Here is a 15,508-nt window from a genome sequence, read left to right as displayed (position 1 = left end):
CAATGAAAAGAAATCACTTCGAGGGAACTTTAATTTTAGAACCATCAGGAAAGCCCACTCGAAAGCAAATAAAATGGACTTATAAGTAAAAAGAATAAGAAGAAAGATAAAATTCAGATTTAAAAATGACAACAGCACGCATGGAATATTTGAATTTTCATTGAATTTAAAATAATTCTTTTGAGTGAAAATGTTACGATGGCGATATTTTTCCATTACATAAAGATATAAAGCTTTGACGGTAAGGTTCTTCTTTTCATTCTCGAGTAAAAATTGGTGCAACTGATGATGATGACTATTAAGAAAGAGAAGAAAAATAATTTAATAAAATGTTAATAATCGTAATAACTGATATTCAGATAATTTATATACATTCATTAACAGATAAAATGAAACACTGTTTGAATACTTCAGCGTCCTTTGACATACGTGTTCATATTCCTTATAAGGTGAAATAAACATTTTAAATATAATATTTCCAACCAATCTAATTTCCAACCTCATAAACCTGTAAATTAATCTTATAGTAGTTTAAAAAGTTTAAATGATTACAAATCTTCAAACAATTTATCAAATTAAAAAGTCGATTTAAGCTTTATCAACATATTAATTTACATTGTTTGACAATTGTTAAGGAACAAATGATTTATGAAAAACTCGTTTCCGAGTGCCGCGCAGTTGCAGGAAACACAACTGCACAGGGGTGTAAAGTATTATGATAAATTTCCATTTTAGACGGCACGTACTGACTGCAGAATGTCTAGTAAGGAATTATTTGAGAGCGTACGATGGTGGTCAGAAGCTGGACGTCTCGAGGCACGGCAAAGTGTCATTAAAGTTGCTACAGCGATAGGCATGTACAAGAGCTAGAGATCGGAAGAGGATCACCACACCTCAAAAGGATATATATGTCGCCCCAGCGGCGAAAAGGAACAAAAATGATACTCCTGGCCAAATAGCTCACAACCTTGCCAGCGCTACTAGTGTATCTGAGAAAACCATTTCTTGATGATTGAATAATGTTGGTATACATACAGAAACCTGCTGCGTGCATTCCAATGCGATCACATCATCGTCATGAAAGATTATGGTGTGTAAGGAGCACATTGTTTACAGTCAGCAGCAGTGGTCCAAATTCATGTTATCTGACAAATCCCCAAAGAGTGTACTATGCGCAATGGCAAAACTCCTCTTAATGCCTTTGAAGGAGGCATAGTAATATCACAGCGATACTAGACAGAAATTCTCCTTGATCATCTCTCCCCCTTCCCCATGGTGCATCTCATTCGAATTTTCTATTCATGGATGATAATATCCACCTTCATAGGACCAAGAGAAGGCATGAGCTACATACCCTCAGGATCTAAATTCCATATGTTTCTAATCGACTATTCATTAACAACATTATTCATTCTGATTTTTAATAATATTTTATCACTTTTAAAAACTGTCCCAATCTATCTGCTCCGTCTTCAAATGTAGACGTGTAGAAACATTAGGTTAATTGGAAGCAGGATAGATGAAAAACTAGCAACGCCCTCGCCGGGAATCGAACCACGAACCTCTGGGATACGCGCCCAGACCACTACACCACGAAGGCACGCTAAGAAGGTGGGAAAAATACTTTATATGCCCCCTCTTTTAAAGGGCGATTGGGGTTTTTAGGGGACCCAATCGCCAAATCTTCGGTGTGGAGAATCATCAACCACCACCCTTCTATTTCGGGCGCCACCGTAGAGACATTACGTTAATTGGAAGCAGGAGATATGAAAAACTAGCGACGCCCTCGCCGGGAATCGAACCACGGACCTCTGGAATACGCGCTCAGCGTGCATACCATTACACCACGAAGGCACACTAAGAAGGTCTGAGAAATATTTTATAGACTATATATACTGCGAGTTTATTACTATCAAAAATCCAGTTGAACTTCCAATACAATAATAAAAAGACAACTGACATATAAATAATTATATTTTTATTGCTTCTCAATTCAGGTCACACAGGTTGAAGAAGAGCTATTACATTAAAACTGCAAAAGTCTAAATTCTTTTATTTACTGTAATCCAACGTTTTCAAATATCAACTGAAGAAATGCAAAAAACAGAAAATTTTAACTGAATTTCTGTGCGCTATAGTAAAATTTTTCTTCTGCGCCTGCGGCATTCTTCAACTTACTAGTACTAAATGAAAATAAATTTACGCAATACAGAACACTAACTGTTGTTAGGTATAGCCCAATAACTAACTCATTTCAGGAGTTACGGATTGTGTCAAATTAATCAGAAAGTTTTATAACAACCATTTAGAATTTAATTTATTCACAGTTCCCCAATTTAAATAAACCTAAAAATATAACATAAGCAACACAAATAGCACGTAATGTTTCCAAAGATTGATTTATTATCGATCATTAACTATATTCTATTCTACTAATTACATATTCTTTCATAATTTCAAAAAGTTAACCTACCTAGCAATAATACTTTCAAATCAGAATATCTTTGGAATTTTCTACCATAGATTAAGAAAGCAACAACTATTGACTTCGAAAAAATACAGACATCTGTCAGCTTTAGCCAATCCAAATGAAACGAAAGAAAACAAAAAGGAGGCGGTAGCTTAAACAATTTCTGGGGAAGTCACAGTTATTATTATAAGAAATACTAGAAACAATATACTAGAAACAGTTTTTATTATAATAAATGACAGACCAGGCATTTAAGGTATATAAGAATTAATCATTATCTAAAATTCAAGTTGCACTATTAAAATCATAGTCGTTTAGCAGTTCTCATAGTTTTCTATACCTAAGAAAAGCAGAAAATTCAATAAAAATAAAAACTTTATCAATCCGCCCGATCACTTACAGTAATTTAAAAAACTACAAGTTGTATGGGCCAGGCTTTCGCCTCCTCCCAGATCTTTACCATTCAGTTCACGTTCGCAGCAATAAATATAACCGAAAAAAAAATCTCAACTATGTCAATATATCAGCAACAGCGCCGTAACGGCGTATTAGGAGAGAAAAGGGGGAAAATATAAACAAAAAGAAGGAAAACGTCACTAGGGAAAAAATCAATTAAAGGACCAAATTACAAATACATTTGTTATTTTGTTGGGGGCCTGAAAGGAAGTAATGCACAATTTCGTATTGATTTCCGCTCTTTTTCCCCCTTCCCCTACTTCGTTAGAAGTCTGTTGATTGGTCAATTTAGAAAACAGCGGGACAGTCATCCAATCGCATTTAATTACATCGATAATGTTTTTTACGTCGAAATGTAAGTGTATTATTTAAAATTTTGCACAGAAGTTTTGTAGTAATATTTAAATACTGATCTTAAAGAAATTTAATGAAAATGACAGCTAGTAGCATGAACTATACTTCGAAAATTGTAAAAAAATGAAAGCAAGAAATGAATTAAGTACAAAGGTTTGATCAAGACATTATTTTTTACACTTATAAGGTATTTCTCCCGCCTTTTTAGCATGCCTTCGTGGTGTAGTGATAAGCATGCTCGGCGCGTATTCGAGAGTTCGTGGTTCGAGTCTTGGCGACAGCATTGCTCATTTTTCATCTTTCCTGCTTTCAAAAAATACCTAATAGGCGCCAGAACTAAAAAAAGGTGGTGGATGATTATTCTACACCACCAGCATTTGGCGATTGGGTCCCCTAATCCCCAATATTCCTTTAAAAGAGGAGTATACAAGGTATTTCTCCCGCCTTCTTAGCATGACTTTGTGGTGCAGTGGTCAGCACGCTCGGCGCGTATTCGAGAGGTCCGTGTTTCGTGTCCCGGCAAGGGCACTGCTTATTTTTCATCTCTGCTTGCTTTAAAAAAATACCTGATGTCTCTACATACTCAAAAGAAAAGTATTACGATTATTTCGTTAAAATGAAGTTAAAACTATACGCAACATATTTTGCACAGTCCCTATAAGATAAGTCAACATCTCATACTATCTAAAAACAAACTGTTCCATATATTAGACTGAGAAAAGGAAGAAAATGGTTAATTGATTCCAAGAAATTTCCTGGCTTCTTTCTTTGGAAAAATTAATACATTACTGATGATTCCTTGTTGAAAAAGAATAATAGAAAGAGCTAAACGAACTTTTAAAGATTTATTTATAACATCGATACAAAATTTTAAATCGATTTTTGTCCTAAATATTAGCTAAATACATTCATTAACTAAATGGAAACTTAATTCAACTTAAATTTCTTAATTAAACACACTAATCTTTCGTACTAACGGTTGTTTATAAAATAAACGAATTACGCCTTCAACATAAGACAGGTAGCTCTGTATAGGGTCACATATGGCTAACACTATTTATGGATACAGCCCTTTTCGCATTCCATATTAAAAGTCCCATATGAACTGTTCGTATACTGACGATGATACGATAAAGAGTCCTGAATATAGGCGCGACAAGAGGTCGTTATTACTCACTAAATTGTCATTATTATATTATTTAATAAAACGTAAAGCTAGACGTATAGTACACCAATTGCTTTCAAAGTCGGATATATACAGCACACTCTTTATAACAATTAAAGTATTAAATATAAAAAATATTTTAAATGATAAAAGTACATAAATGATAAAAGTACAGTACAGTAAAAATAGTTTTAATAACAGAAACTGAATTTTTAAGGAGTTCTGTGTTCAAATGTAATAGCTTAATCTTGCAATTTAGAATTTAAAAACGACCATCTTATACATTTTACAATACCTGATCAAATCTTATACTTAATGTTCAAATACAACAGCTTTTGGTACAAAGGGAATAAGGAAGGGCGTTAGTATAACTCTTTAACATATAGGAGGAATAGTTAATTGTTTCGCCTATTCTGCTAATATGTCTCAAAGACACAGTGTGTTGCACAATTTTGAAAGCCCAAGATACTCTCACTGCTGAAGACTATTGAAATGTATTCTAATGGCAACGATTCTACAACTTCAGGGATCTAGAAATAGTTCTAACAAGTCAGAGTCTATCAGTTTCAAAGACTGCGTCATAACTTTGTAGAGTCATCAGGCTATTTTGAAGCAAGAGTATATGAAAAATGAGCAATGCCCTCGCTGATTGAACCCAATGCTGATTCGAACCTCGACCTCTCGAATACGCGCCGAGTGTGCTAACCGTTACAACACGAAGGCATGCTAGAAGGAGCTAGAAAATATAACTTCAGTTTTTGAAATTAGTTATAACAATTTACTTGGAGATTATTACTTTTGAAGTCTGCTTGTAATAAATTACATTCTGATTCTTCAGTGCTACGGAGAAGGTTCCAAACTAACGCATAAAATAGCATCCAAATAATAATGGAAGCTTTTTCGATTCTTTGATGTTACTCTATATATTAATGTCTTAGAATTTTTTTTAAATGGTCAAAAAATAGTTTTATCTCACAGTTGCACACCTGAAGAAGGTTACAGAACATCAATACATGGCAACACAGCTAGTTAACCAAATATTTTTGTGTCTGAAAGCAATTTTTCCTCTATTTCCTTGCTTTTACTAAAATGCAAAACAGCCATATTTTTTTTGCATTCTCATATATAAATTTTACTACGCTGATATACCATGTACAACTGCACACACTTAAATGACCTCACCATAAAGATAAGCGGCCTTACAAAAGCAAGTACTTTATATTTACTAGGATCTAGAAGTTGGCGCTAACACTGACAGGATATGAGTTGAATGAGAGATTAATGATATGATAGGAGTTGAATGTGAGAGTCTAAAAAAGTGATTTTTTCAATTAATTGTGTGACTGTGAAAGTTGAAATTCATTTTAAGTAGCATGATCTTTGTTTCGAGAGTCAAAATTGAATTTTATAATCATTCTGCAATGATTATAAAATGAGGCGAAGCAAGATAAGATATTTTTATGTAACTCTATTCGAAGTATTCTAACTCTATTCGAAGATAAATCTTACAGACTATGTACCATTCTAATGAAAATTTGGTTCTTATGTTAACACAGAGGAAGATCACAGCTTATCTGAAAGGTGCTTTTATTGATCAGTATCACTCATTATCTCTGGCCTTGATATGCTGTGCGAAATGAATACTGCTATTCATTAGCGTTATGACGAATACGTCCACAGAAATAAACAATTTTTACGATTTTTACGGATGATAAGAAGATTTATAGCTTGATTTTCAGATTTAAATTTCCTGCGCTCGAAACGATGTTGAGATAAAGCAAAGTTACAATATTCACTTCCAAAGCAAAATAAGATGCACTAACCACGAAATATCCACTTGTAGTGTTAGAATTTGGATAAAACCCACTTTCAACAATTCTTAGTCATGATATAGCAAATAAATTATTCAGCCTACTGCCAATTACTTACCAGTTCTCAATGATTATGATTTATTTAACTAATTCAGCGATAAGACATCTACGTACTTTTATATTTTCCCGTGGACTACGAAAATTGCCGAAGATAGTCAGTCACATCTGCATCAAATGCCTCTTTATTTAATTAAGTAATATATTAATAACAGCATATTCTTCCTTTTTTTTTTTTTTTTTTTTGGGGGGGGGGAGGGGGAGATACAAGGATCTCGTAACTTTGAAATTACACCACTGCGTGACGTTCCGTATAACAAAGGTCTCATACACAACTCGCATGCGGGCCTAATGCATACTGAAAACCACTGACAGGCCGAATTCTTTTCCAAAAGAAATGTTTTCAGTAGAACAATTTTTTTAATTAAATTTTAAATTCAATTTCGTTAAATTGTTTCAAAACATAATAAAACACATTCCAATTTATATTTACTCTCAATCTGAAATCCTCTGCAATTCAAACGTACTCGTAGCTAAATATTAAAATTTCAAACTGAAATTTATTTTAGATAATTCTATTGCTGTTGAATTAGCCACTAAATAATGTACTTAAACAAATTTCGAAGACTTTCCAATTGGAGCAAAAGGTGAAAATAAATAATGATAACCTATTAGCTTTCTTTTATTAACCAAAAGGGCGTTAGCCCAGAATGGCTATTAATTTCGTTTTGGCATTTTGCGTTGATTCACTTTTCAAACTGTTGCCACCAAATATTACAGCCCTGTATTATATTTCAAGAAATTAAATAATGATGAATCTGCATAAATGTATGTATGTTTCTCGTATTGTGATAAGAAAAACGGTATCTAGAGCCATTAAATTTTGGATCCGGAAGATCTAACTTGGAGTATGGAATCTGTTTTATTATCTATTTCCTGTTTTGTCTGTCATTAAAGAATTTTTGATTAACAAACTCAATAATTTCAAAGCGAGGAATGGCAACACTTGTACGAGGAAAAATATTTTTATCTCCTGCGCGCGAGACTGTGTATCGGAAATTCTAAAGATATGCTCATTTTAAAATTATTTTGCGATATTGCTGTTGAACCCCTTTGGATGTAATGTAAAATCTGAAAGCTTTCATATTATTTTATAATTTTTTTTCTTTGACGCATACAAAAAATTGACATATGTGTAGAAAATTCTTTACTTTTACTACAGCAATCAGCTACAAAACTTTGTAGCATTACGATTGTGATTTGCTATTACATTTGGAAACTAAAATGTTGCAGATCCTACTAGGGTAATAACGAATTATCGCTACGTCTCTATAACTAACAAATAAAGGAGAATGTTTAAATTAGGCTTTTTTTATTTACAGACGTACCACCACTCGTTCGTTTTTTAAATTAACTGATAACAGACAATTAAATTCCAATGCTGATAAGACTATACATTTACTAGAGTATGTTGGCTTAGTTATTTTACCGGCACGTAGTTAAAGCATCGGCTAGCAAGAATGCCAAAGCCGTTATATCACTTTTAAATAGAGCAGGCGAAAATAATAACAGCAGACGCGATTGCCCGAAGATCTCTTCGTCTAAGATTTAAAAACTCTCAGTTTAAATGCCGTCAAAGCTAATTTGCATTCTGGTGAAAAATATGGAACGAAGAAGTTATAAAAGATCAAAGTCATAATATAACTGGTTAATTGCCATAAGATACGTTCCACAATTTTGATAAAGTTTGTAATCATAGAGAAAATTTACTAGAAACTAATTATATTTATAATGAACTGCAGATGCCCATGGGCAATCGGTTTTAATAGTAACGAAACTAACGTAAAATAGTGTTCCAAATAACTAAAAGCTTCAACTTTCTTCAGATTTTTGCCATAATAATTCATTTACCGGAAATGTATTCGTGGGCAGCGTAAACTTTCAACCTTATTGAAACCACTGCCGCAGAAGGCATGTCCCAAATTTCAATTATTGCTTTAAAATGCGAAGTGAAAAGAAAGAAATGATGGTAAATAAGTTATATTCTTCTCTGCAAAAAACTAAACTAGCTTATCAAGGTTTAGTCGGGATTACATAAAGCCATGTCGAAGATCATGAGTGTGCTGCGTCATCACACATATCCATTACTGGCGTTAAATCATACTGCTCGGCGACAGTTTTTATTTATCAAAAATTCCCGGTGAAGAAGTCTCTTGCGCACTTGCATCAGTTGGAAATGAAATAAGGTTTGGAAAACATTATGAGAAGTATAACCTCAGCTATGCTCAAAATGTAAAATTCTTTGCTAATGCTAAAAATCTTTGCTAATACTTTGGAACATTTTGGAAGATAAATTGGTTTAAGAAAATGTTCTAGGACTGAAAACAAATACATAACCGTTTCTAAATTTTTTCTGTCCATCAATACGCTCACGATACAATATCATAAAATATTCTAGTTTATTCCAAAATTACTTACACAACATAACGTATTTACGCTTTAAATTAGCTTTGACAATATGCTCTCTATTTCTAAAGCTGGACTATTTATACCCATGCAATTTCTTTTATGTCTGCAGAATTATCACATAAAAAGCGAGACAATTCGTTGGTGACAAATAAAACATTTCTTAAATCACCAAAATCCTTTTTCTTATATTCCTCGGAGAAAACAGCTTTGTCAATACCTGACTATCGACTCTTTCCGAAATTAAATTACTTTCGTCTTTCCAGAAGAAAGGGAAAAACCGGAAATAAGTACGGAAGTAAGAGTTTGGGGGAGAACAAAACATGGCGCTTCAAACACAAAAACTTTTCCATAACTACCACGAAATCTTAAAAAAAAGAAAAAGGTTTCATATTTTAGATTTTTGAACTGCTGAATCTTTGAAGTACACATACTGATACTCTGACCTGAAACGTTCTTTAAATTTAAAATACAACACAAAATTTGCAGATTAAAAACTAATCAAATATTTTTCGCAACTACAGCATAGAAGCGTGTCTTTGATAACAACATTTTTCGTTTCCACTTTTATTGTTACGTATAAATTCAAAAAAATTCAAATATTCATACCTAGCAGTCTAGATTCAGCAGATTTCTTGAGGTATCAAATCTAAACATTGTAACATGTCGTATATAAGGTGCAATCAATCTTGCATTAAATGATAGACACTTCATTAATAAAACTTTTTTATGAATACGGAGTAACCTAGTAGTGTTTACGTTCAAGGTTTACTAATGAAATCTTACTTTACGTTGTTCCCTTCTGGCTCTTTTCGCTACAAGGTTCGCTTATTCCAGAATTTATACAGATTTCAGAGCCAAGCAGCTTTACTATAAAGTTTAGAATTTTATAAACATGAGTTTGACAGTTTCTCCAGCGGTTCGCTGCCTTGCCGATCAGACGATGCCTTTAACGATGCTTAACGATGCTTAACGATGCTGGTCTGGCTGTGAATGCTGCAGACTGATTTAGATCCTATTTTGGTAAGTGTGCGCTTGCTTATGATTTCGCTTATAGTTTAAAGCTTATAGTTTTGGGCTGGGTCAGATTAAAATTGTTGAATTCATGGCCATATTTTGAAAGGAAGCTTTGGAGGAAACCAGGTCTAGATTGTCTGACAATTGTGGTGTAACTTGAAACCTAGTCGACGCGTATTCGAGAGGTCAAGGGTTTTGAGTCCCGGCAAGGGCAATGCACACTTTCATGTCTTCTACTTTAACCTCAAAACCTCCTGCTCAAAACATTTTTCCATTTAGATTCTATTAGAAACAAATACCACTTAATAAATGCATATTTACAAGTTTTTTTACGATATGGGAATTATATATATATACTAATTCAGAAGTCAAACAACAAAAATCAGCGTTATACCTACAAAATTTTTGTAGGTATAACGCTGATTTTTGTTGTTTGACTTCTGAATTAGTATTTATTCAGCGTGTTATTGTGTCTTAATATATATATATATATGAGAATCTGGACTGTATATATATATATATATATATAAGAAAAGTAAAGAAGATTTAATTAGCAACGTAAATTTCCCTTCTCTATTCTAAAAATAGTAACCCCTCTCTGCACTGCGTCATTTCGAGAAAAATCTATGTCATATGACTCTTACGTAATTCTGGTGATGTAAACGGAACAAAAACTCTTAACAGCCAATAATAATTTTACAGCAATATTAACCATCCAATCAGAATACTTTGAGAACCAAAACTAGCTCAGTCTGACTTGAGATTTCATCCTGAACATTACAGACTTGCTTTCCACGCTTTGGCCTAGCTACACTGTTGTCTGTCTGCTGCTGCTTTCTTGCTACAAAGTTATAAAAAATGTAAGACTTTTTGGAATAGGCACATTTAATGTGCCGACTTGTGTGTAGCTGCAACATGTGCTTAAAATAAAACTGAAGATTTAATCTGCATTAGCCTCCTATTTCCTGGTCATTGCTTGTGAGTTTGGATATATTACATATATATGAGAATCTGGACTAGTTTTCAAAAAATTCCTGTTTGCTTCCTCAATAGATCATAAACTAATTTCCATATTTTTAAGATTTCCTTGAATTCTAAATTAATTATTAAAAGAAACTGAAACTAAACATGGATTTTAGTTTTGAAATTATTAATTTCTTTTAAAAAGAATGGAGATAATGTGCCGGTGACAGAGTAAATAAATTTATTGTCTATCATCCTGCACTTATATAGTCTTTTTATTTTAAAATAAGCACTTCAATGTCTCTTTATCTTCCTTGTATCCTTTCGATTGTAACAGTGTTGTAGTCATCCTGTAGCACCTATTTTCTTTACTTTATTTAGGACTATAGTCAGCCTGCACTCATAGATTTTCACAAACCAAACACACTAAACGGAAATGAAGTGGAAAAGAAAAACAATCAGTGAGCTCGACCATCTACCCCAGCTGTCGTTACCATGGTTACGAGACAAGCCTGGCGGCGAAAATGATTTTGAACTGCCTAATCTGTTACAGTTCATAGCGAGAGATCCACCAGGGGATTCAACCCGGTACCAAGAGTGTGCCGGAAGGACAAACCAAGTCATTTTATCAGTATGTTTTCTGGCAGAATTACAGCTCAAAGTAAGTCAGGCAATTAGAAGTAGCCAGAGTGTTCTCGGCATCCTTCTTTGCCAGGACGTATGCCTCTTCTTTTCACCAAATATCCACATATGTGGGAATCCACTGAAAGTGCACATCACAAGAGGACGAGACTTGAAAGTTTTGTTGCAAAATGGGAGAAATCGTTTTCCCAATATTTTAAAATTTTATTAAATTTGAATTTAAATGCAGTATATTTTAATATTAATCTACCGGCAAACTGCTTCTATTCAAATTATTTTAAATAATTTTTTAATGAGTAACACTTAAACTTCATTTCTGCCAATATTCTTCAATTTTGACGAGCACTGTGCAACTCAGCACTTTATCAAAATTAATTAATAATGCCAATGTCTCACCTACGAAACACGGTAACTATTGTTTAAACTCATTTAATAAAATGATTAAAAAAATTTTTTTAAAAATCATATTTCAGCAAAATACACAGTGGCGAAATTGCGATTTTTACGAAAATACAGTAATGCACTATGAAACTATGCGGTAAAGAATATGTTAAATATAAGTCTCCCGAAAAAGAGGAATATCTAAATCTGAATATTTAAAAGTCTAATATCGATAAAAATATCAATTAATTTTTCCCCTTTCTTGTTTACAAACATTTAATCATAAATGAATCATTAGTTACAAACATGAATACAATAGCAGCAAATATTACCTTCTCTTTAGTGATGACATTGAAATCACATAAAAAGAAGCGATACGTACTGGTATTAATTAATATCTAAAAGGTCTAGGTCGGATTTTTATACGGCGTTTCGAGCAAAAATTGCGCCATCATATTAAAACGGGTTTCGCCGTCACATCTTTAAATAGTATCTTGACTTGCATAATCCCGCTATTTTATTACATACTGATAATATTTTGAAATTTCAGATAAGCATTTCCAGGTATATGCGCCAGATTAATAGCATAATCAGGTATTACAGTGCAAACTTTACTTCCCTGTAAATGTAGCGTTTTGTTTAGTTACCCTTTCCTGCAAAGAAACAAACATTCAAGCGAATCATGCATCTCCTTCCTAATAACATTCCCCCACCCGTGAAGAGCAATTAGGACCATTTCCATCACCATCTTTTCTAATAAGAGAGATTAGTTCCAGATATTAAATGCTCGGCATGAATCTTGGCACTCCACGTCAGGCGGCTTATGCTGACCTTGACAATCTTGATCGATTCGTCCCTCCTACCTCTCTTGCAAAGGAAAAGAGCTCCTACGCCATATACATGCACTCCCATAGTAGATTAGAATTCCAGTTCTTTTACATCACCTCCACTTGCAGTAGTGAGGTTAACTTTAACCTTTAGATGTAGGCGGAATTAGATTACGCTAACTTCTTTCTTGTAATAAGACATAATTCTTTAAGATACTTTAATCACATTTGTTTAATCTTAATTTATAACGCTCATATTTGCAATAATGAAGTCACGAAGTTTCGAAGAAAGGGGTACAGATTACGCTTCGTTTAAGCAATACAACCCTTTGTCTTAATCATAAGTATTTTAATAGCTCATTTCTGCCAGTTTTATTTTATAGTTTCCTGAGCTACTATTTCAGTTATTTAAATAATTACTTCTGATTACTTGATATATAATTTTGTAGTAGTGATATATAATATCGCTGGATACATAACAACTTTTAACTATTATTTTAAATAAAATGCATGTATGCTATATAATTCATTAACTAGTCAATGAAACTATACAATAATAATTTAAAATGAAATTCTGAGCATAATCTTCAAAAAGAAGATAATTCTTATTCATTACTGTAAAAGCTCAGAGATCAATAAAAACTTATGAAAGCTAGCTCAATTTAGTTTCCATTAACTTTCTCACTTTTCATGCAAAATGGTCTGAGTTTTAATAATGACAACATTTTATTTAACTAATAAAATTGCAATATTATATTGATTGATGTCAATGACATAAAAATCTCATTTGTCTGTAGTCCGCAAACAATGTTCAAAGACCTTGAAACAAGTTTTCAATATTTAAATATAATTTCAGCCTATTTTTTATTAATATATTGGAACATAAACCTTTTTAAAAAATCCAGTTTATTTTAGCAAATTGGTAAATTAATTTCAAAAACATGATGATTCACAACACTCAAAATGAGCACATACATGTTTCTTTTATTTACGAATATTATTAAGAATTTCCTTAAACTGCATATAATCATCATTAAGGCTTAATATGTAAATCTCGATTTTTACAAAGCAGCTTCCTTCTCTCTCTTAGCAGAAGCTTAAAATGTAAAGAATATTATAGCATTTGACAGTGGTATGTGTAAAAATATCCCGATATATTCTGATTACCCCACCTATAAACTTTTAGGGTAAAATAAATATAAATTAAATTAAACTACAACATTCTTCCCCCATAAGAACCAAAAGAATCAAATACTCGATTAGGATAAAAATACTTTTAAACAAGAATTAAAATAATAAAATTAGTAAAAAACAATTTAATTATCAACCAATTAATTAAAAAATAAAAATTATTGATCAGCAATATAGCAACTTCAATTGACCTTTACAAACTATATTTTATAAAATGATTTACGAATTGCATACTAAAATGATTCCTCGAATCTTATTTAACAATAATAGTAAAATGAAAACTCAAGTAACTCTATCAAAAATATGCAAAACGCAAAAACAGCTTAAAACATCGTAGCATACTAGAATGATTATATACCTGAAATTTGAGCTGCATTATTAGAAAGATTCCCCCTCCCAAAAGTGGAGTAGTATACACGGTCTAAATCTGAACATCGGGGGGGGGGGAGGAAACCACTGTTTCCTAAAACACACAAAATGAACTAACTGTGTTCTTCCGTGGTATTGTCAATATACGCTGCTAGATTTAAGAAGTCCATTTTTCATCCGATTGAAGTATTCATAGCACATTCATATTTTTGGGAATTTGTACAATGAAGAAAGAAGAAAAAAGAATTTCAGTACTTCAAATTTAATCGAAATACAGGTTTACACATTCAGAAATCAGCAGCTTATCGAATATGATAACTTTTTCTTTATTTTTTAAAAAGTCATATTTGGTGGTTTATCACCCTCCTTTCTCCTGAACATTTTACACTTAGTTAAATACTCTTAGAAATTATGATTACTGACACCAAATTTTACAAACATTTCGATTTTGTAAAACACAGATTAAAGACTTTTTTACATTAATTTACTATTAATCATCTTATTACAGGCATTAAAGGGTAAGCAAATAATATCATTCGTACCTGAAGATGCAATGCAGTAAGCATATTCATCTAGTTTATTAGGGTCATTAAACAGGCAATATAAGGAGTGGATTATAATATGGTGTACTCACCGGCAACCCATGCAAAACCATTTCAGCGACGTTGGGTCCCGGCCCCAAGTCATCACCGACGCTGGCAATGCTAGAACTAGAACTGTGATAGGATCTCCTCTGAGGTGATGTCCCCTCATAACTCTGAATGGATAATCGACGATTCACAGCCTGAAATTAAACACTTTCTTGAAAACAGACAGATGTAACTTTAGACTAATACAAGCAACCAATGAAAATTTCTGATATTATATAACAGAGCAAAATCTATTGTAAGTTTAAATTTATCAGTCTAAGTTTTACTGTAAAATACTATTCAGATAATAAGCTGCGGTTATTTTATTTTTATTATTATATTATTACCAAATGATGTGACTGATAAATTTCTTTTTTATCTTTTGAACGTTTGAAGAATTCAGTAGTTAATATCGAAACCCTGTTGAGCTGACGTAGTAAAGACAAACTTTGGCAGTTTGGCAAGATTTTTTACTTTGTTCTTTATTGCATATAAAACACAATTAAACCATTATATTTCTTCTATCTATAACATTCAAATACAAAACATAAAGTTATCGTAGTAGAACAAAAATGTGCAGTTTCCAGATGTAAACCCGAAATTAATATCAGCTATAAATATAATAACATGTCTTTGCTATCATGCCATTACATTAGTTATTTCGAAAAATACGAAAATAATAACTAATACTGTTCAGCATCATATGCGGT

The 15,508-nt window shown here is 32.6% G+C and overlaps 1 protein-coding gene across 2 annotated transcripts in view; it reads right to left on the bottom strand.

Moving 5' to 3' along the window:
- LOC118181504 (uncharacterized) overlaps positions 1-15,508 on the bottom strand; it is a 268,359-nt gene that overhangs the window by 81,424 nt on the left and 171,427 nt on the right. For both annotated transcript variants that reach the window (XM_085813719.1, XM_085813720.1), the window contains exon 6: positions 14,804-14,953. In XM_085813719.1, the coding sequence (XP_085669845.1) occupies positions 14,804-14,953 (150 nt within the window). The remainder of the gene's footprint in view (positions 1-14,803; positions 14,954-15,508) is intronic.

Source organism: Stegodyphus dumicola, chromosome 3, assembly GCF_044657685.1.
Source record: "Stegodyphus dumicola isolate Sdum_Otavi_A_Nest chromosome 3, ASM4465768v1".
NCBI lineage: Eukaryota > Metazoa > Arthropoda > Arachnida > Araneae > Eresidae > Stegodyphus > Stegodyphus dumicola.
Note: the sequence above shows the minus strand (reverse complement) of the source record. Positions and strands in the feature narration are given on the sequence as shown.